At 41.6% G+C, this 23,377-nt stretch overlaps 1 protein-coding gene across 3 annotated transcripts in view; it reads right to left on the reverse strand.

The window, feature by feature from the left end:
* TRAPPC9 (trafficking protein particle complex subunit 9) overlaps window positions 1-23,377 on the reverse strand; it is a 523,543-nt gene that overhangs the window by 409,189 nt on the left and 90,977 nt on the right. For all 3 annotated transcript variants that reach the window (XM_053245610.1, XM_053245609.1, XM_053245611.1), the window contains one exon: window positions 12,741-12,865. In XM_053245610.1, coding sequence (XP_053101585.1) covers window positions 12,741-12,865 — 125 coding nt within the window. The remainder of the gene's footprint in view (window positions 1-12,740; window positions 12,866-23,377) is intronic.

The raw sequence follows: 23,377 nt of genomic DNA on the forward strand, positions 1-23,377 counted from the left end.
CACGTACACTGCCTTCCAAATCACTGAACAACCCATCTTTGCAGCTTGCGAATGCAAGGCCGTTCCATCCTAGGAAGTGCCCCTCAGCAATGATGATGCACTCCTTGGGAGGAATGGAGCACCCCCACATTCACAGGCTGTGAGGACACTGTTCAGCGCCTTGGAAGCAGCATGCACACCCCCTGTCCTTGGAACTGCAGGGCATTTCACAGTATATCAGCCATTATGTCAAATATATAGTTTGAGAGCAAGAGAGAACACTCACATTCAAGTGAGAATTTTAACTTGAATAGTAGTCACAGTGAGATTAGGACTGTAGCACATAGGGAGCAGGACAATTATTTATTTATTTCTTGAAATTTTCTTGTGTACCACATCCTCCAAAGACTCTAAGATGGTGAACAAAAATAATAGCAATAATTGAAGAAAAAAATTAGAGGGCAAAAGCCTGGCGAAAAAGGTAGGTCTGCTATCAGCCCTGGGAGGGAAGTTCCTATTGGCGCCGGAGCAAATTCCCTTTTGTGGTAAATCACAGGAGCCATGTCCACTGGGATCTCTGTGTGTGTGTGTGTGTGTGTGTGTGTGTGTGTGTGTGTGTGTGTGAGAGAGAGAGAGAGAGAGAGAGAGAGAGAGAGAGAGAGAGAGAAATACTTACCTCCACATGACAAAGTCCCAATCCCAATTCCTCTTCCCCAAAGATAACTATTTATTTATTTATTTTAACACACAGCCAAACTATGCATTTAACATAGTTAAATGTTTGGTCTTTATATAGTTAAGACCCCTGCTAACTGGACAAAGAGGCACCTTTTACCGTGGTGATTCTCTTTATTTAGCAGGGGGAGAGTAACTGGCCCTATCCACCTCCAGCACAGTACTTCCAGTGACTGTTGCTGGTGTGTGTCTTATGTTTCTTTTTAGAATGTGAGCCCTTTGGAGACAGGGAGCCATCTTATTTATTTGTTATCTCTCTTTGTAAACCGCCCTGAGCCATTTTTGGAAGGGCGGTATAGAAATCGAATAAATAAATAAATAAATAAATATAATAATAATAATAAATGTATGCATTATTTTTTTCCCCGTGAGGCACTACTTTGGCGTGGTTGTGGGGCTTGAGTGCTCTGATGAAGGTGAGAGCTATGCCAGAGGTCCAACCATACTGGACAGGTCGCACCAGAGGAGCCAGACAAAGAGTGCCTCTCCCATCAACAATATGGTGAGACGTAACTTTAATAAATCTATACCGGATCGGTCGTCGCCCGGGTCAACAAGGACCGCGCCAGGTGCTGGAGTCCCTGGACATCTGGTGGCAAGTGGGCAACAGGACTCAGGATCTTCAGTTGAGCAACCAGGGCTGAAGACAGCAAAGTTACTGGAAGAAACGTCGCTTAACCGAAAAAAATATATGAAAAATGCCAACAAGGAAATAATGATCTGCTATTACAAGTCTAGTCCAACTAGAAGAGGTTATTTAAAAAGAATGTACCAAATTTGGAAAGAGAAGCATCCAGATACAGAAATAACAGAACAAAGGCTAGCAGACCAGAGAAGATTCATAATCAGAAATAAAGTATTCACAGGAGTTGAGCTGGAAGAACTGCAAAGAGCAACACAGGCTCAAGATATGGAAGAAGAATTATCACCAATTGAAGCAGTTGCAGGTGGAGGAGGTGTTGGAAATCGAGGATGCCACTGTTGCTGAACTGTTTCAAAATCAAAACCAGGCAACCTCCCCTTTGCCTTCACCTCAAAAACCCAAATGCCATTTAACAGAAAAGCAACAAGAACTCAAGCAAAAAATAACTGAGCACATGAACCAAACAACCACCAGGGTTCAACTTCCAGCTCTAAAAACAGTTGCCAAAAAACAACTTGCTCAGGCATTAAAAGATGTCAGTGCTGCACTTGCAGAAATAACAACCAATAATTTGCAAGAAACAAACCAACTAATGTACAGTGCAGCAACAATAACAACACAAGAGTTCGGATATAAGATCAGTGGACCTGTAAAAAAAGAAAGCAGTATATCACCTAAATGGAAGATTAGATTAGAAAATAAAATCTCCAGGCTTAGATCAGATGCTAGTAAATTGAAAGATATGAAAGACAAGAAGCTGAAGAATGAAAACACCAAACAGTATCTGATCCAAAAATACCACCTAGATTCAAGGAAAATTAGAGAAGTCCTGGAAATAATAAAGCAGCAAATAACAGCAGTGTCAAAGAAGATTAGCAGATATGAAGCCAGAATTACACAACACAGGCAGAATCTCCAATTCCAGTCGAATCAGAGACGTTTCTACCAAAGCATAGAAGGAGAAACTGCAAGAAACCTAGAAACACCAAATAAAGAAGAAACAGTGCAATTCTGGGGGAAATTATGGGACAATCCAATAGATTATAATAAAAAAGCAGGCTGGATGAAAGAGGTCAAAAAATGTAACCAACAAATGCAAGATCTAATCATAACACCAGAATTAATAAGTGAAAGAGCAAAGAAAATGAAAAATTGGACTGTGCCAGGTGACGATGAACTGCATGGCTTTTGGCTTAAACACCTAACAAGCCTTCATAAACAAATATCAAAACAGTTCAATCACATTATGCAAGGAGGTGATATTGAACAATGGCTAACAACTGGGAAAACTCACCTCATCATGAAAGACCCAGCAAAAGGTGCAGTTCCAAGTAATTATAGACCGATAACCTGCCTGCCAACCATGTTCAAATTATTAACTGGAATAATAGCAGATGAAGTGATTCAACACTTATTAACTAACAAACAGCTTCCAGTTGAACAGAAAGGAAATTGCCCGAACACCAGAGGCACAAAAGACCAGCTGCTGATTGACAAAATGACTTTAGAAAACTGCAAGAGAAGAAAAACAGATCTAAGTGTTGCATGGATTGACTACAAGAAAGCCTCTGATTCATTGGCTCACACATGGAAACTAAAATGTTTAGAAACAACTGGTGTCAGCTAAACATTCAGATATTTATTTTAAAAAAGCAATGAGCATGTGGAGTACACAGTTAACAATCAATGGCGAGGCACCTGGACAGGTTAGCATTAGAAGAGGCATTTTCCAAGGGGACTCACTATCCCCTCTATTGTTTGTAATCGCCATGACCCCACTTTCACAAATACTAAACAAAACAGGCCTCGGATACCAAACATCTAAAACATCAAGTAAAATCAACCATCTGCTGTACATGGACGATCTGAAGTTGTATGGAAAGTCCCAGTCAGAAATCGAATCACTGCTAAACACTGTCCGTATATTCAGTAGCGATACAGCAATGGAGTTTGGACTAGACAAGTTTGCTGCATTAATAATGAAAAGAGGAAAAATAACAAAAACAGAAGGAATAGAACTGCCCAACGGAAGCAAGATCAAGAACCTGGAAGAGAAAGAACATTACAAATACTTGGGCATTCTCCAGGCTGATAACATCGCACACACTGAAGTTAAAAGAAAAATGGGAAGTGAATACATCAGGAGAGTTAGAAAAATCCTCAAGTCCAAACTCAATGGCGGGAACACCATACAAGCCATAAACACCTGGGCTATACCTGTTATCAGATACACTGCAGGAATAATAGACTGGACCCAGGCAGAGCTAGAGACGCTAGATCGTAAGACCAGGAAAATCATGACCATCAATCATGCTCTGCACCCCCGCAGTGAAGTCGATAGGCTATACCTCCCTCGCAGCTCAGGTAGAAGAGGAATGCTGCAAGTCCAACAAACAGTAGAGGAGGAGAAAAGAGGCCTTGAAGAATATATCAAGGACAGTGAAGAAGATGCACTTGAAATGGTCAAGAACGAGAAACTATTCAACACCAATGAAACCAAGCAGGCCTACAAGAAAGAACAAGCCAAGAACCGAGCAGAAAAATTGAAAAATAAGCCCCTGCATGGTCAATATTTGCACAATCTAAGTGGGAAATCAGACATCACCAAGACCTGGCAATGGCTTAAGATTGGCAACTTAAAGAAAGAAACAGAGGGTTTAATACTAGCTGCACAAGAACAGGCACTAAGAACAAATGCAATAAGAGCAAAATTCGAAAAATCCACAACAAACAGCAAGTGCCGCCTTTGTAAAGAAACAGATGAAACAGTGGACCACCTGATCAGCTGTTGTAAGAAGATCGCACAGACTGACTACAAACAAAGGCATGACAAGGTAGCAGGGATGATACACTGGAACATCTGCAAAAAATACAAGCTACCTGTAGCCAAACATTGGTGGGACCATAAAACTGAAAAAGTTGAAGAAAATGAAGATGTAAAAATATTATGGGACTTCTGAATACAAACAGACAAATATCTGCCACACAATACACCAGATATAACTGTAGTCGAGAAGAAAGAAAAACAAGTCAAAATAATCGACATAGCAATACCAGGGGATAGCAGAATAGAAGAAAAAGAAATAGAAAAAAAATCACCAAATACAAAGATCTACAAATTGAAATTGAAAGGCTGTGGCAGAAAAAGACCAAAATAATCCCAGTGGTCATTGGCACCCTGGGTGCAGTCCCAAAAGACCTTGAAGAGCACCTCAACACCATAGGGGCCACAGAAATCACCATCAGCCAATTACAAAAAGCAGCTTTACTGGGAACAGCCTATATTTTGCGACGATATCTATAATAACCAACAGTATTGATGATAAAATTCTGGCATCCCAGGTCCTTGGGAAGGACTCGATGGCTGGATAAAACAAACCAGTCAATAACACCTGTCTGACTGTGTAAACAAGAAATAATAAATGTGTGCATTACTTTATGCCAAAAACTTAGAGAAATAATGTGTATAAGTCATACACACAATTACTTCAAATGCAAGTACCAGGTTATCCACAACAAAAATTAAGCAACTTATGTGCCATCTCTTGTAGGGAAACAGAATCACTTTGCATGAAACAACAATAGTAGGAGCTATGTTTCTTCCTGTCAAAGAATCTACTTGAGTCTTCAGCTGAACCAGAAGGTAAATATCTAGTATGTAAATTCTCACATAATTTACTTCACAAGTAAAACTGATTTTATTTGCTTACTGACCTGTTTGCTTACAGCCCTATTCAGCAAATCATATCACGAAGTAACCTGAACAAATGTGAGCAAGGATGAAAGGTCAAACCTTTAGTTCACCAATCCACCTCTTAAAACAGACTACCTCCAGGCCCCTCTAGGATTGGCAACTGGATGACCAGATGGATCACTCCAAAATACTGCAGTTACCGATCCCGAAGTTCCACGATTCAAATTAACATAGTGTGAGTCATTCAATATGACCTCTGGAAGTCTCTGTTCCCATTTGTTCTGTCAGTTATTGCTCATATTTCTATGAATGTTGGTTTACAATATTAAGCTAAGCAAAACAGATACCTAACAGCTAAAAGCAAAAGGGAAAGCTGAAGTATTCATGTCACTTCTACTAAAGCAAAAAGGAAAGATGGGATATTCACATCAGTTTCTGCTACAAAAATAGGACACATATTTAATGGATGGAGGACCTACACTGAAATAATGAATTATCTTAAATCAAGACAGGGGAAACATGTTCACCTGTTTATTGCAACATGATAGTAAAATACATGACAGACATCGTTGTCTGAGTTTAATTACCAGCGATATGACTGCATTTAACCTCTATTAACCTCCATTGGCAATTGACAGAGGAAGTGTGACTCTGTTGGTCCTTCTGGACCTCTCGGCAGCTTTCGATACGACCATAGTATCCTTCTGGAGCGTCTGAGGGGGTTGGGAGTTGGAGGCACTGCTTTGCAGTGGTTCCGCTCCTACCTCTCGGGCAGGTTCCAGATGGTGTCCCTTGAAGACTGCTGTTCTTCAAAATTTGAACTCTTGTATGGTGTTCCCCAGGGCTCCATACTGTCTCCAATGTTGTTTAATATCTACATGAAACCGCTGGGAGAGATCATCAGGAGATTTTGTGCAGGGTGCTATCAGTATGCTGATGACACCCAAATCTATTTCTCCATGTCAGCATCATTGGGAGAGGGAATAACCTCCCTAAATGCCCGCCTGGAGTCCGTGATGGGCTGGATGAGGGATAACAAACTGAGACTAAATCCGGCTAAGACGGAGGTACTCATTGTACGGGGTCAGAACTCAAGAGACTATTTGATCTGCTTGTTCTGGATGGGATCAAACTTCCCCAGAAGGAACAGGTACGCAGTCTAGGGGTGCTTCTGGATCCGAGCCTCTCCCTCGTCTCCCAGGTTGAGGCGGTGGCCAGAAGTGCCTTCTATCAGCTTCGGCTGATACGTCAGCTGCATCCTTTTCTTGAGGTAAACGACCTCAAAACAGTGGTACATCTGCTGGTAACCTCCAGACTGGATTACTGTAATGCGCTCTATGTGGGGCTGCCCTTGTACATAGTCCAGAAACTACAGTTGGCTCAGAATGTGGCAGCCAGGCTGGTCTCTGGGTCATCTCAGAGAGACCATATTACTCCTGTATTGAAGGAGCTACACTGGCTGCCAATATGTTTCCATGCAAAATACAAGTTGCTATTTATAACCTATAAAGCCCTAAATAATTTGGGCCCTGGGTATTTAAGAGAACGCCTTCTTCGGCATGAACCCCACTGCCCACTGAGATCTGCTGGAGAGGTCCGTCTGCAGCTGCCACCAGCTCATCCCGTGGCCACTCAGGGACGGGCCTTCTCCGCTGCTGTCCCAAGGCTTTGGAATGCGCTCCCTAGTGAAATAAGAGCCTCCCCATCTCTGACAGCTTTTTAAAAGTCTTTAAAAACACATCTCTTCACCCAGGCTTTTAATTAATGTTGTTTTAATGGTTTTAATGCTGTTTTAAAATATTTTAAAATTTTTAAATTGTTGTAATGTGTGTTCTTTTTTCTTCCCCCATTTTGTCTTAACAAATGTTTTACTTTGTTTTTATTCTGTTGTAAACCGCCCAGAGACGTAAGTTTTGGGCGGTATAAAAATGTTTTAATAAATAAAATAAAATAAATAAATATTAAGTAGGCAAGGAGGCACTTTTGAAAGTGATGGTTCTCTTATATTTAGCAGGCAGAGTGCAAGTGTTCCCATCCAACCCACAGCACAAGCAATCCTTCAGTAGTGGCTGTTGGTGTCTACCCTATATTTCCTTTTAGACTGGGAGCCATCTTATTTATTTTTCTGTGTAAACCTTTGTTTAAAAGCAGTACAGGGAAATGTTGTTATCTGCGGGTTCATTATCCATGGATTCATGTATCCACTGTTGGGTAAAAGACCCCTCCCAATCTTAGAATACATGGGGAAAGGAGGAAAAACACATCAACCTTGTGTATCCGTGGGTCAGAGGTGTCCGGAAATGACCGTGGAGGTCATTTCCAGCCGCCATTTTGTTTCTCGAAGCCACAAAATGGCTGCCGTTTAAACGAGCACAAAAAAGGCAATTTTCGGGCAATTTTCAAGCATTCCGGGGGCACAGCATGATGCAGGGGAGGCAGCAAAGCATGGTAAGTAGCTCCCCTCCCAACATTTCCCCCCAAAAAACATGGTTGAAAATATGGCATTTTTTGGTATTTTTCCGGCAACCAGGAACCTAACCCTCAGTTCCCCATTGAAAAAATGCCTCAACATTTGCAATTTTTGTATCTGTGGTACAACCGCAGAACTGAACCCTCACAAATATCGAGGTCCTCCTGTATATACATATCTGTAGTAAAAACAGTAAGCTATCTTCCTTGTAGTTCCCTTCTTAATATGGCTTATCCTCCACTACCGAGTATACAGTTCAATATCTTCCCAATCTATTTCAGGCACATGGTGAAGCAAACTCTTGCTTATACACATTTCTAGGGTGGTGTTTGGACTAAATACTGGATACTTCATAGCCTGAAAATAAGTGCCTTTGAAGAGTGAAATTTAGTATTTAGACCTCAAGAAACAACTCAGTACATTTGCACAATCTCTGAGAGAATAAGAGAAACAATAACAGCTACACAACTTTGCCTGAAACAAATAGCCAATGTCTTCAAGGAGCAGGTAAGTGGCAAACTGATCCTACCTCTACCCATCTACCTACTGCCAATAGGCTTCCGGGCAAAATACAAAGTGCTTGTCATAACTTATAAAGTCCTAAATGGCTTAGGCCCTGGGTATCTAAGAGAACATCTTCTTCATTATGATCCCCACCGCCCATTAAGGTCATCTGAGGAGGTCCGTCTCCAGTTGCCACCAGCTCAGCTGGTGGCCACACGGGGATGGGCTTTCTCGGTTGCTGCCCCAAGACTGTGGAATGCGCTCCCTACTGAGATACGATCCTCTCCATATCTGACAATTTTTAGAAAGCATTTGAAAACCCACCTCTTCACCCAAGCTTTTTCTGTTCTTTAAAATTTTAAGGTTTTAATTCGTGGTTGATTTTAAATTGTTAAATTGTTTTAAGTTTTTGTATATATTTTAACTTGTTTTATACTATTGTTAACCACCCAGAGATGAAGGTTTGGGGCAGTGTACAAATGTAATGTAATGTAATAAAATAAAAAATAAAATAAAATAAAATAAAAATAAAAATAAAAATAAAAATAAAAATAAAATAAAATAAAATAAAAAATAAAAAATAAAATAAAAAATAAAATAAAATAAAATAAAAAATAAAAAATAAAATAAAAAATAAAATAAAATAAAATTTAAAAATAAAAATAAAATAGAATAGAATAAAAATAAAATTAAAATTAAAATAAAATACTTGTAATTGTCCCAAAACCAAAATCTCTGCCCCAGCTATTTAAAACAAAGACTGACAATCACCATCGTTGTGTGCTCATAGCTTTTTCTTCCTGTCTTTGGACCTGGATAACTATGTACAACCCAAGAGGTGCACTGTGTTCTGTGGTGCAGTACCATGGTGACAGTATGTCCCAGCTCTCTTTCTGCCTTTTGGAATAATTATCTTCTAGTGACAACAAAGGCTAATGTGGCATTTCTTAATTAACAATGCTATAACTCTTTAAAATTTACAGTGCCAAATACAAATTACTTAAAGCATAACACTTTTCCTTAAGGCAGTTTAGATTAATTTTTGTATAAAAGTAGTTGAAGAGCAAGACAGTCTTAATTGGTTGATGGACTGAATCCTTAGTCAACATACAGTTGGCAATAAGAGCACATTAATATGTAACCAATTATTTGAGAAATCTATATGGATATACATCTTGCATTTAAGCAGCCAGGGTTATGGTAACCATGGTGCAGTCTCCAGGAATAGAATTATCATCTGTAACAGTGTTCATGCTGTGGCAGTTGACAGAATGGATATAAATATACCTATTAGCAGGCTCAACTGAATCTTTAAACAGCACTGTAGGGATAGCAGTATTCTAAAAATAGCTTGACAATGCTGCATTTGAACACTTGGCCTCAGAAGCACTCTGGGTGAATTTCAATTTTTGCCTTCCTGTAGCTCAAAATGAACATCTGTGGTACACAAGCGAAAGGCAACGTGACAGTCTCTGGCCTCTCTTTTTTTCATGTCTATCCAACAAAGAGCACTATAACACTATAACTAAAATGTTGCAGGGGGTGGGATGGGGTGGGGGGACTAGAGAGCAGGCAGAAATGACTGGAATTTTAACTACAATGAGTTAAAACTAGACTCCAAAATATTTTGCAAAACTATTTACATGACAGAGATGTGAATTTTGCTATGCTATTTGGGTTTTCTTCTCCAAAGAGCAGTCTATCAGCTACATAACACAAAATTTAATGTGTCAAATGTATTCTCTCTCTCAAAACTATTAGGTTTGCCACCAAGAAACAGGGCTCTTACTGTGGTGGCACCCTCATGGTAGAACTTCCAGGGAGGTCAAGGCAACACATTTCCTTTTGTGAAATAATTTACATTCACAAGGCCAGTAGGGCAGCAAACTGACATAGCAAACAGAACAGATTACTACACTGTTGCTGCATTTTGCTTTGACATTTCTTTCTTTCATTATGTATATACTCTTTATTTACGTTTTAAAATTTATTTATTTTTAATCATATATGATTGCAAGCTGCATTAAGAGCTCAAAAGATGGGTTATAAATTGCAACACATGCCTCTGTATTACCATGGTGTTCACCATACTCATGTGAAAGGAATCAGGAGAAAATGAAAAGATCTTTCTATAAAATTAACTTGACACATATTTGCAAACTCTTATATACAGTAGGTAATAGCGCAAATGTGGAGGCAACCATGCATTTCTCTAGCTGCATATTTACTCTAAAATTTAGTCAACGTTGCTTTCCTTTTAAAATGTCAACTGTCAAGCATGGTATTATTTAATCAGGGTATTCCTATAAGCTGTAAATATGAATATTTTTATAACAACTGCAGTTATCTATCCATTTCTGGCAATGGAATGGAATGAGTAGATTCTAATACACTCTTTTAGAAACATTTTTGTATCAATTGCTACCACAGCCTGCATTCCCAATTCCTTCTGCTGAAAAACCCAGCACTTGACTTCCGCTTTGCAAATCTCCAGAGTGACAAATGACACAAAGCCCTGTTCAGCCAAGGGGGGTGGCAGGGGGAGAGAGCATGCCAGTGCTCACGCACCGAGAAGCATCACACCACAGAAAACCTCTCCAAGCTTATGGCATTTGTCTGAAGAGGCAAACTTCAGAAGTGTGAAGGTATTTGTTTCTGTGACTGGAAGGCTGGAGCGCTGCAGCCTTCCAATCATAAAAATGGATGCTATCACACTTATAATTTTTGTTTTTTCCCCAGACAAACATTATAAGCTTGGAAAGCACAGAGCGGGTGATGCTTCCTAGTACATCAGCACCAGGGCATGCTCTAGGAACGCTGTACAAACAGAGAGTTTGTACAGCACCACCCACCCACCCCTGTCTGATCAGGGCTTAAAGCTTCCTTCTTCTCTTGGGGAGTCTTGGCTGAGGTATACAGGAAAATGCAGTTGCTCGGAGGCCATAAAAAATGGTAAAACATTATGTATCATGAAAGTCTCTGGTTCAAACCCCAGCATCTCCAGGTAAAAGGTCTCTCATAGAAAGCGTGGAGAAGTCCTCCACCTGAGGCCTCAGAGAGCGGCTTCCACTTACTGTAGATAATCTATGCCGGGAACTAGACAAGCAAATGCATAGTGTTGGTTCTGCTGGACCGCTCAGCAGCTTCCAATACCATCAACATTAATGGTTGTTTTAAAATATTTTTAAATTGTTAGTTGTTATATTGTTTTTAATTTGTTTCAGCTCTTTACTGTTCTTAGTGGTTTGTTTTAACTGTAAACCGCCCTGAGCCATTTTGGAAGGGTGGTATATAAATCAAATAAATAAATAAATAAATAACAACAACTATGGTATCCTTCTCAAATACCTGGCAGGAATGGGGGTAGGAGGCACTGACTGATATCCTGACTAAATTACTCAATGAAAAATCCCATAGAAAATAATACGACAAGTTAGTCTTGATTGATTTCAAGGGAACTTCTGCTGAGTAATGTAGTTAGGATGTCAGACACTGTTTTAAAAGTAGCTCTACTCCTTCCTTGTCAGTAGGTGCTGCTGAAGGACTTGTTTAACACCATGGACTCTGACTTGTGGTGTTTTACAAGATTCTGTCTTATCCTCCATGTTTTTTAATATCTACATGAAGTCATAAGATCATCGGGGGTGGGGAGGGGCTGGTGTGGGATGTCATCAATATGCTGATGACACCCAGTACAAGAACTCATTACCATCCCCAGTGGGAGAAGCTGTGAATGACCTAAATCAGCATTTAGCACCAATGATGAGCTGGATGAGGGCAGGCAAACTGAAATTAAATCCAGACAAGATCGAAGTTCTCCTGGTCAGGAGCAGGTTCACAGCTTGGGAATACTCTTGGACCCAGCTTTGATACTAGAGGATCAGGTGATGGCTGTAACTTGGGGAACATTTGCTCTGTTTTTGCTGGTATAACAGCTGCTGCCATTTTGGCTCTGGTTGACGTGTTCACAGGTCCCATACCCTTGTCAAACAGGAATTTCAGCTTGGTAACTGGAAGGGAGAAGGAAGAAGAAGGGGAGGAAGGGAGGAGGGACGAAGGACAACAGATATTTGTATACTGCTTTTCAACAGAAGCTCCCAAAGCGGTTTATATAGAGAAATAATTTGTTTAAAATGGCTCCCTGTCCCCAAAGGACTCACAATCTAAAAAGAAACATGACAGACACCAGCAACAGCTAATAGAGGGAAATGTATTCAGCTATATCATGGTCCTGTCTAATTACACATTTTTAGAAACCAGAACGATTCTACAATAGAATAATTTTCTCTGAAGTCAGAAGTCAGCTACACACACACACACACACACACACACACACACACACACACACACACACTTACTTGATTCAACACCTGGTCTTGTGGTAGGAAGCATGACTTGTCCCTGTAGCTAGGCAGGGTCCACCCTGGTTGCATATGAATGGGAGACCTCATGTGTGAGCACTGTAAGATATTCCCCTTAGGGGATGGAGCTGCTCTGGGAAGAAGGTTCCAAATTCCCTCCCTGGCAGCATCTCCAAGATAGGGCTGAGAGAGATTCCTGCCTGCAGCCTTGGAGAAGCTGCTGCCAGTCTGTGTAGAGAATATGGAGCTAGATGGATCAAGGGTCTGGTTCAGTATATGGCAGCTCCCTATGTTCCTGTATAGAACATTCAACATAATATACACAATCAACAATTTGTGGCATTGCTTACTTACCTTTACATGGCTGAAATCACCAACTTTGGTGGCCTCAGATGGATTTGTAGGCTTATTCTCGACCCGTGGTTTTATCACTTGTCGGAAAGGACTAGAGAGAGGAAGACCACTCACACTGATTCCATCTAAAAAGTGGGAAGAAAAGCCAAAATTATTCTTCCCCATTTGTATGTTATGAGGCACTTTCCATAATATATCACCATAAGATGCCTTTTATTCAAATGGTGGAGATCTCATTGGGAGATAGGGGGCGGGAAGGCAACCCATGTGCATTGAAGTCCAAGAAGTGTGTAGATTATGGGGGCTGAGTATGCACTGGAAGTTCTTCTGATCCTACAACTTCTATGCAGGAAGACAAAGCAGATGCTCTACCAGTGAGATACTGTCGTGTATATATGTGTGTATATGTGTGTGTGTGTGTGTGTGTGTGTGTGTGTGTGTATCTGTTTAAATGAAACATCAAACCATGGGTTGATGTAGGAAGCAAGCCTCGAGCTTACATGCTCTCCTTCTCTTCCCCCCTTAAACCCTCTTGCACTTTGTTTCACAGCAAACCAGTTTGACATTACATCCAAACCACCGGACTATAGTTTGTGTTTGACCAAACTGGAATTGTAAACTGCAATCAAATCATGGTTTACAATTCTGGTTTGGAAAACAAGTGCAAACCATAATTTGTAAATTCAGTTCTAATGGCAAACTATCATTTGCCATAACGGGAAGACAATCCGAGCATATGCAGAAAGTCCCAGGTGTAATCTGTAGCATCTCCAGCATGGTCTGGGAAAGATTCCTGCCTGGAACCTTGGAGAGCTGCTGCCAGGCCACTCTAGACAATGCTGAGCTGGATAGATCAATGCCTGACTCAGTACAAGGCAGCTTCCTATGTTCGTCCTTTGAGAAAGCAGGCAAGTCTTGAGACTTGCTTATGCTTTGGCATTACTTCTAGAATGAGCCTGTTTCTAAGACAGTGAAAAAACTAGGATATTAAAATACCTGATTTTTTAAAAGTAATATAAATGCTTACTTTGGTTAAGTAAACATAACCAAATAATGCATCATTTAAACCAGTGTTTCTCAACCGCCGGTCTGTAAGGTTACCAGTCCCTCACACGTAAAGAGGTGGGGCCTGAGATCCACGGAGCCTGGGCAAGGTCTCCAGAGCTCATTTATAGGCAGGCAGTCCTTGTTGCTGGATAATGTTAATTTAGCTTCCTCAAATGAAAATTATCCAGCAATGAGGGCTGCCTGGAAATGAGTTCCAGAGAGCTCCCGGTAGAGGCCCCTACCGGCCCAAAATTGTTTTGGGGGGCCTGGGATGGGGGTTGACCCCCATACTAACTGCTGGTCCAAGAAACTGCACACGAAGAATGTAAAAACATTGAGAAACACTGATTTAAGCTATACTAAATAAGTGTCCATTTCCTAGTGTGAACCTCTTCAATAAAACAGTATCGTCTTCTGTCAGATACCATTCCATCATAACCCGAGAGCAGAGGTTTTATTAATAAGCTTAGTTGAACTGAAGTATCATATAACTATCCGACATCAAAAGCCATTAAAACTGACTTGCGTATAAACTCTAATTTGTCATGCAAATGTACACGTTACAGAAGTGGCAAAAAGACTGGCATTTGAAATCTACCACTTCCTCATCCAGACAATATTTACTGCTATAATCACCTTAAGTGGCACAGCGAGGAAATGCTGGACTCACAAGCAGAAGGTTGCCGGTTCGAATCCTCGCTGGTACTATAGCGGGCAAGCAGCGATATAGGAAGATGCTGAAAGGCATCATCTCATACTGTGTGGGAGGAGGCAACGGTACCCCCGCCCCCCATATTCTACCAAAGAAAACCACAGGGCTCTGCGGGCGCCAGGAGTCAAAATCGACTTGACAGCATACTTTACCTGACCATTATTAAATGGGCTATTTGAAACTGACTACAAGTGATTCTCTTTTTGGAATTAACTGAATGAAAGTCACTTCCTTCAAATGCTATCACTGAGACTGGTAGTTTGACCACAGAAAAGCAAATAATTAATAAATCTTGTAGCCTTAACAGCTCTCTGATAAATAGAATAATTCATAGCTTCTGCAAAAATATGTTCTGCAGAGTTATTAATCTCTTCAAAAATCAATAATTTTTTTAAAAATTCTAATGGCAATGAAGCCTTCCTTTCAATGATCAGTTTTGGATCTGAGTCACTTTAAATACATGTAAACTGGCTGCTAGATCTTTGACATGCTTTTGAGAGTTGAAGTAATTTCTTCCATAGTTCACAATCAGTATAAGGCAAAAGCAACTTCCCAACATGGCTGGATGGCAATAAGGTAGCTCTGGGCAATTGAGAGCTCTTTAGGTACATTCTGGCTTAGAGGCAAGTCCTTTGAGGAATGGCTGAAGGAGTGGAGTATGTTCAGCCTGGAGAAGAGAAGACTAAAGGGAGATACGATAGCCATTTTCAAATCTCTGAAGGGCTGTCATGTGGAAGAAGGAGCAGATTTGTTCTCTGTTGCTCCTGAGACCAAGACTAGAACCTAAATTTTGAAATTACAAGGAAGCAGATTTAAGCTAGATGTTAGGAAGAATAACCTAACTGGAAGTGCTGTTCAACAGTGGAACAGTCTGCCTTGTGCAGTAGCAGGAGAAACCTCCTTCTCTAGAAGTCGTCTAACAGAGGCTGGACAGGCATTCATCAGAGATGCTGCAGCAGATTCTTACACTGATCAGGGGGCTGGAGTAGAAGAACCCAAGGTCCCCTCCCATTCTGACATTCTGTGATTTTATGGAACTCCTTGCAATGAGCAACTGAAGCTTTTAGACCAGGCATCTGAAAGCTAGTTTTGCAACATCTAATGTTTGTATTAATCAAAAACAACATTGGTTAAATGTAATGTTCAGCTGCGGGAGGGCAAACTGAAATAAAAAGGCCCAGAGAATACAATCTTGCAGTCTGATCCTGCAACCCTAACAACCAGGTCATGCTATACATGTATCAGCCCTTAACGGAACACACCTACTATAGAGGCATGTCAAAACAGGACAAGCTTTAGCCACACCTTAAAATTGGCTACTAAGCAGAGGCAGGGAAAGATTTATTGCTGGCCTCTCTTATCATTTCTTGTTCTCTCCCCCACACCCACCCCTGGCCAACAAAGTCTTCTGTGTCTACCAGCATGGTTTTCTGTTTCCTGGTACCCTTTTGCTGTTTCCGATACAGTGGTCCCTCGACTTACGAACTACTCGACATAAGTATTTTTCGAGTTACAAACGGCAGTTTTAGATCCAGTTTTAGATGCGGTTTTTTCGACTTACAAATTTTTAGATGGGGTTTCCTCAACTTACGAATTTTACATGCGGTTTCCTTGACTTGCCTGCCTGTTTACTGCCTGTTTATTCTTGAAAAGAAATGTTCCTGTGCAGTTTGCAAGCCTTACTGGGGGTCTGGGTCTTTTTTCTAGGCTCCGGAACGCATTAATCCGTTCCCAATGCATTCCTATGGGAAACCACTTTTCGACTTACGAACTTTTCGACTTACAAATGTGCATTCGGAACGGATTAATTTCGTAAGTAGAGGGACCACTGTATATACGACTAAGAAGCTAAAATACTGTTTAATGGCTTTCATAGTATATGAAAATATGATTCCGTTTCTACAAAGTGCCCAATATTCCAGCACTACCTGTACATAAATTTAGGTCAGGATGTATTGCTTTAGACATCTTCAGAGCTCAGAGTACAAAAGTCATTACTGCATTAATTTGGTCTTTCTCCACCACTAGCCTGCCCTCCCTTTCTCCCTTTTTAAAAGGGAGACACTCTATAACAGTTTTATGACTGTTATGACTGTGTAACATTTAATATTTTAAAAAGTTATTTCATGTTTGACTGAGCCATTTACTAAAACTAAATTTGCTCTATCTATCTATCTATCACATTTAGCTTAGTCTTAGTTGTCACTTAGCAGCCAGAGGTTTTTGCCAAACAAAGAAATATTAAATTAACACACATCTCCTTTAGTTCTATGATGCAGAAAGCCAGTTCCTTAAATCTACAGATAAGAAATGTAAAGTCAGCTTTGTATTAACTTGGCACAATATATTTCTTCTAACTTCAATCCCTAAGCCATTCTTACAGTTGAAATGTGTTTAACTAGAGCTTAAAAGTTAGTTCCTTTTTATTTTCCCAAGCCAATGACATGACTCCACAATAAAAAAATCTAGTGGAAAGTATACATATATTAGAGCGATGGGTGGTATATACATAGAACACATAGCATTAGAATGAAAACAAGTCTGCCTTTTAGGGAGGTGTTTTGATCATGTTGCCACTTGAGAATCTTATTGTATTATTTTCCAAATAAAAGGTGAAACTGAACCAGCAAGCCTATGTTCACACCAAACAAAAAACAAAACGAAACCCCACCCCCACAAATAAACCATCAAAAATACTCCTTTATGGGGGAAATCAAAGCACTTCGTGTTTTCCACCATCTGAAATGCTAAGTGCAGGTGTTTGAAAACTATGTTTGCTCCAGAAAGCAGAACTAGCATGCTTGCTTGCTTGTTTAAATAGTATTTAGACTAGTCTACAGCCGCAGTGGGGAAATGCTTGACTAACAAGCAGAAGGATGCCGGTTCGAATCCCCACTGCTACTATATCAGGGAGCAATGATATACAAAGATGCTGAAAGGCATCATCTCAGACTGTGCAGGAGGGTAAAACCCTCCTTTATTCTACCAAAAGAAAACCACAGGGCTCTGTGGGCGTTAGGAGTCAAAATTGACTTGATGGCACACTTTACCTTTAAAGCCACTGCCATTTTAAAAATAAGGAAAAAGAACATTTTCTTCTGAGGCTGTATCCAGTTGAGTGTGTGCATCACCAGCAGTATATATTAAGCAAAATGGTCTCCTCCAATGCATAGCTCTCCCCCAACAATACATCTGTTTCTGCCTGTTTCCATTATTTAGCAACAGGGGCATCACTTACCATAGTTCTAGCAAAAGCAAGATGTTCCCATTTTTGGCACCATAATTTATGTCAATGTATCAGTCTGCATCCTTTTTTGACATTGTGTTATCACAGAAGCCAGTATACCTCCATCCTAACAATTTATTAACTTGGTCCATTACATTAGAAGCAAGAGGGAGCACATTATTTTCAGCTAACACACTATGCAGCAAAAACCTTTTAAAGAGTCTCTAATAATACTTATTTAATAATTCAGTAATTCAATAATAATGTGAATTAGAAAATAAACAATACTGCATATTTAATACTTCTAGAGTTAATTAAAATATGAAGTCATTAAACCCTTATTGGGCCTTTAATTTTTTGCGTTACTCTTGTCTGAATGAATTTGTGGGACACCAACCAAACTCATTACTGTAATATCTAAATAAGCTATACACATCATTCTGCTGTTGTATTATTAACAGTCATAAGATGCTGAGCAATACAGGTTTTCAACTAAATTCCAAGAAATGTTGAAAAATGGGGGGGGGGTTATTGTCCACTAGGAATCCTTCTCTTTAGTTGCAGGAGCATACTGCTGAACAAGAGTAACTTCTCTAACCACTTTTAAGCATATTTTAGCAAAATAAATTAGCTGCAAATATATTAGCTCTTTTAAAACCTACTGAAGCCAGACCAAATCAGGATAACAGAGGATATACAACTTCAGTGACTAAAAACTTTGGTTGCTTACCTGTAACTGGGATTCTTATGATAGTCATCTGTCCATTCACACAGATGGGCTTCAGCTGGAGAGTGAAGGCCTAACTGGGAGTTTGTAAGCTTCCTCTTTCTCTTGCCTGATTGGTAGACCCCACATGCAGCACCTATAAGGTCACTTGACAGACCCTTAACTCCTCAGTGTTTGAGTCCGCCACCTATGAGACAAGCTCTGCAGCGGGGAGGAATAGTGGGTGTGTGAATGGACAGATAACCACCAGAAGAACCCCACTTACAAGCAAGCAACCAAAGTTCTTCTGGGTTGTTTCTGTCCATCACACAGATGGGCACATGGCAAGCTTTCATCATTGAAAGCTTATGTTCTTATGTTCATTGGAGGATGCGCAGCAGAGGATGCGCAGGTAAGGCAGGCAAAATAATCAGGAGTTAGGAGAAGAAGGATTGCAAAACAACACCTCCGAAGATGAAGTCTGTCCTAGGTCGAACATCCGGGGCATAATGTTTGATGAAGAAAGAAGGAGTTGCCCAAGTGGCAGCTTGGCCAAGGACAGTCCTCTGTCAAAGGTGGTAGAAGTGACAAGAGCTCAGGTAGAATGAGGCTGGACAGGGAAGAGCGGGGGGGGGGTTAAGGCCTGTTGACTACCCAGTTGGAGATTGATTGTGAGGAGGCTTGGTGTCCTCTGATGGTTACCCATAGGTGACAAAGAGGGAAGGCAAGCTTCGGATTGATGATGTCCTATGAGTGTAAAAGGCAAGGGCTCTGCGTACGTTCAGGGAATGCCAGCATCTTTCGTAGTCAGTAGAAGGGTTCGGAAAGAAGACTGGCAGGGTGATTAGCTGGGTCCTGTGAAAAGTCAAGACAACCTTTGGAAGGAAAGAGATGTCCAGGAGAAGATTTACCAGGGCAGCATGGAATGCCAGGTAGGGAGGGTCTCAGCGAAGAGCCTGGAGTTTGGTTTCCCTCCATGTGGAAATGACTGCTATTCGGTAGGAACACTGTCTTGAAGGTGAGCAGACAAAGATTGCAGGTAGCCATAGGTGCTAAGGGTTTTTTCATCAAAGCAGCCAGGACTACAGGGAGGTCCCAGGTTGGGGAAACTGTAGGGGGGTCTGGGAAGAAAGGCGTGTTAGGCCTTTCAAGGAACGTTTCATGTCTGAATGCTGGAATAACAAAGAGTGATCCAGGGTAGACCATTGCACCACGATAGTTGCCAAATGGACCCTGATGGAAGTCATGCAAAGGCCCAACTTCTTGAATTCTAACAAACAGGTGAAGTTAAGGGCCAAAAGGGACAAAGTCAGGTTCTGTAAGCCATGGTGTTGGGTGAAGTACATGAATCTTTTCCAGTAAGCCACATCAGATTTTAGAGTGGATGGTTTCCTGGACACTGAGAAGACAGAGACAACATCCAGTGGCCAGGTGGACTGATCTTCCACGCTGTTACATGGAGAGAAGCCATGTCTGGGTGAAGCAACATGTCCCAATGCTGGGTCAGAAGATCCGGTCAGCAGGGGAGATGGATAAAGTTCCCTTGTTAAAGACGTAGAAGGCAAGGGAACCAGTCTGAAAGCAAAGGTATTTTCTGTGCTGTGGGTGGATGGTAATGTGGTAAGTTGCATCCTCCAAATCTATGGAGGCAAACCACATCCCTTCCTCAAGCAAGGGGAGAATGTCTGGGACCGTGAGCGTACATCACCTTATTTTATTTTATTTTATTATTTATTTATTTGATTTAATTTCTATACTGCCTGATATAGAAATCTCTAGGCAGTGTACAAATTAAAACATAATATAAAATATAAAATATTTAAAATTCATAAAACAGATAACAATCACAATAGGTAAAAGCACATTAAAATTTAAGTTTCAGTTAAAAGCCTGGGAAAACAGGTATGTCTTCAGGGTCCTCCTAAAAACAAACAGAGAAGGAGATGTTCTTATTTCAGCAGGGAGCATATTCCAAAGCCCTGGGGCAGCCACAGAGAAGGCCCAATCCCAAGCTGCCACAAAACGAGTTGGTGGCAACCATAACTGGACCTCTCCAGACGATCTTAATACATGACAGAGTTCACAACAGAGAAGGCACTCTCTTAAGTACCCTGGACCCAAGCCATTCGGAAACATAGTAGCAGCCAGTGCAGTTCTTTTAGAATAGGTGTTATATGGTCCCTTTGGGTAACCCAGAGACCAATCTGGCTGCTGCATTTTGTACCAATTGTAGTTTCTAAACTACGTACAAAGACAGCCCCACGTAGAGTGCATTACAGTAGTCAAGCCTAGAGGTTACCAGCATTTGTAACACCATTTTAAGGTCATTTATCTCCAGAAATGGACGTATCTGGCGTTTCATCCAAAGCTGATAAAAAGCACTCCCAGCCATTGCCTCAACCTGAGAAACTAGGGAGAGTTTGGGATCCAGGAGTACTCCCAGACTACGAACCTGATCTTTTAGGGGGAGTGTAACCCCATCCAGAACAGGCAGATCTAAACCATCTCTCGGATCCAGACCCCACTACAGACAGTACCTCCATTTTGTTTGGCTCTTCCCAGTTCTAGTCCAACACTCTAACCACTATGCTATGCTGGCATAGCAAGATAGCATGCCAGATCAAACTTCCTGATGATCTCTCCCAGCAGTTTTATGTAGATGTTAAAAAGCACTGGAGACAATATGGAGCCTTGTGGAACACCATATTTTAGCTTTTGCTTTTCAGAACAATGGTCTCCAAGTGACACCATCTGGAATCTTTTGTAGGGGATGTATGCATTTAGTGCCCTTCAATCCATGATAGGGCGCAGACCACTGTCCTTCTTTGGAATGGTAAAATATAAGGAAGAGAAACCATTCATGAGATGGGAATGGACTGGTTCTATGGCCAGTTCTAAGCCAATAACGTTTTGGCTTCATCCCAAAGCACTGAGGTTGGAATGGTGATTTTGCAGCTAGAGTTTGGGGGATGCTCTAAGAACTCTATGCCATAGCCTAGACTTACAACAGTGAGGACCCAATTGTCAGAGATGATGCTATCCCACATGCCCATAAAAGGATGCAGCCATGTCCCTGGCTGGAGATAGTCATGCCCACTTATGGTAGGAGGTAGATCGGGTCTTGGATGGAGAAGGTTTGCCTGGTGGAAAGGGCCACTTTTGAAATTGGTTGTACGTGTGCTGATGAAAAAAATAATCAGCCTAAGACTGAGAAGAGGATCTTAAGGAGGTCAGGCATTGTGACCTGAAGGGTCTATTGTATCTAGGAGGCTTGGAAGAAGAGGAAGGCGGCCAGCTCACTAACTGTGCAGTTGTTCAAAGTTTCTGTTCTCTTTCCAGAGTGTCATCTGTCTTGGGCCTGAAGAGAGCCTGACCATTGAAGGGCAGATCCTTGATCCTCATCTTTGCCTCAGGGGTGAGAACCAAGAAGCACAGCCATGCATGTCTCAACAAGGCAATGGAATTGGCTATAGACCTGGCAGCAGAGTTGGTGGTATGCCTCGAGCAGAGCAGAAGCTGCTTAATAAGGCAAAAGGCTTCATGTTGTAAAGTGAGAGCAGAATCCTTTTGGTCCTGAGTGAGTGAGTCCAGGAAAGGTGAGAGCTTCTCCCAAAGAGGATGGTTATAATGTGACATGCATGCTTGGTAATCGGAGATCTTGAGCAGCAAAGAGGAAGTGGCGTAGAGGTGCCTGCCAATAGAGTTAAGCTTCCTGCCCTGCTTGTCAAGAGGCGTAGATAGTATGGTTGAAAATTTCGATTTCCTTTGACTTTGGGGGAACCGAAGACAGTTTCTCCCAGCAAGAGCGAGTAATGTCCAGTATGGATAAGATCACTGCCAGTTGAGCATCGGCATCAACATCATCAAAAATCAGGTTTGAGGATGGGTTGGGTTGGTCTTGTACCTGGAGCCCCAGGGCTGTAGCCATCTTCAAAATTTGTTCCCTGAAGGAGCATAGGTCCTCAGAGAATGACTGGGGTTTGGGGTCCTCAATCCCATCTGGAGGTGCAGCGCTTGAGGCCATTTCAAGTGCATCCAAGGCATCTGAGTCACCCCACAACTCAGGTTCTGAAGCCGAGGATTGGAGGATCAAGTCAGGAGGAACAGGGTCCACTACGTCCGAGGAAACTGGTGGCCGCTTGTCACCAGATGGTTTAGGCACAGGGATGGAACAGAAGGGTGACACAGTCAGACAACATCTGTGATGGTGCAGCTGCGAGTGATGCAGTAGCCACTTGCCGTCTCCTCAAGTCCAACAAGTGAAGAGCAGTGCCTGCCATATGGTGCACAATGTCTGGAGGGCAAGCGAGAGGCGTGCAGTGGCATCTTGGGGAACGGGACTGAGAGCAGAAGCTGCTATGTGGCAGAAGGTGGATAGAGTGATGACTGCGGCAGTTATAGCCGCTTGAGGTTTAGAAGTAATTTTAATAGCACCTATGTGGATCTAGGCAAAAGGCATAATGATAATGCGAGGTAGAGCAGCTAGAGTAAGAAACATCTCATCATCATGAAGAGAAATGGTGTCTGTCCCGAGTAGGAGGACTGTTATATCTTCTCTGGCCAGGAGAGGGTGGGCCATCGTCATCAGAGAGTGCAGAGGCTCTCTGCACAGAGGAAGGAGAGGCCATGGAAGCTCTTCCAGAGGAAGGAGAAGAGGCACGGGTAGAAGGAGGGCTTTGAAAGCCCGAATCAGGTACTGTAACATCAGAAGGTCTCAAAAGGGAGACAGACGCTGGTACCAAGAATGAAGTACCAGGCATAGGCAGGGTGTGCTTTGTTTTACACGTGTACTGGAGGGGCGGGGAATAAATATTTCAAATAAATAAATAAGATTTACACATGCATTTTCTGGGCTTGGGCGCAGAAGCCAGAAGCAGCTATGAGGCAGCGCTTGGCAAAGAGGTGCTAGGCGAGGAGGGAGGAGTTGGCACCTTTTTATTTTTCCT

The sequence above is a fragment of the Hemicordylus capensis genome, chromosome 4 (genome assembly GCF_027244095.1).
Source record: "Hemicordylus capensis ecotype Gifberg chromosome 4, rHemCap1.1.pri, whole genome shotgun sequence".
In the NCBI taxonomy this organism is placed as follows: domain Eukaryota; kingdom Metazoa; phylum Chordata; class Lepidosauria; order Squamata; family Cordylidae; genus Hemicordylus; species Hemicordylus capensis.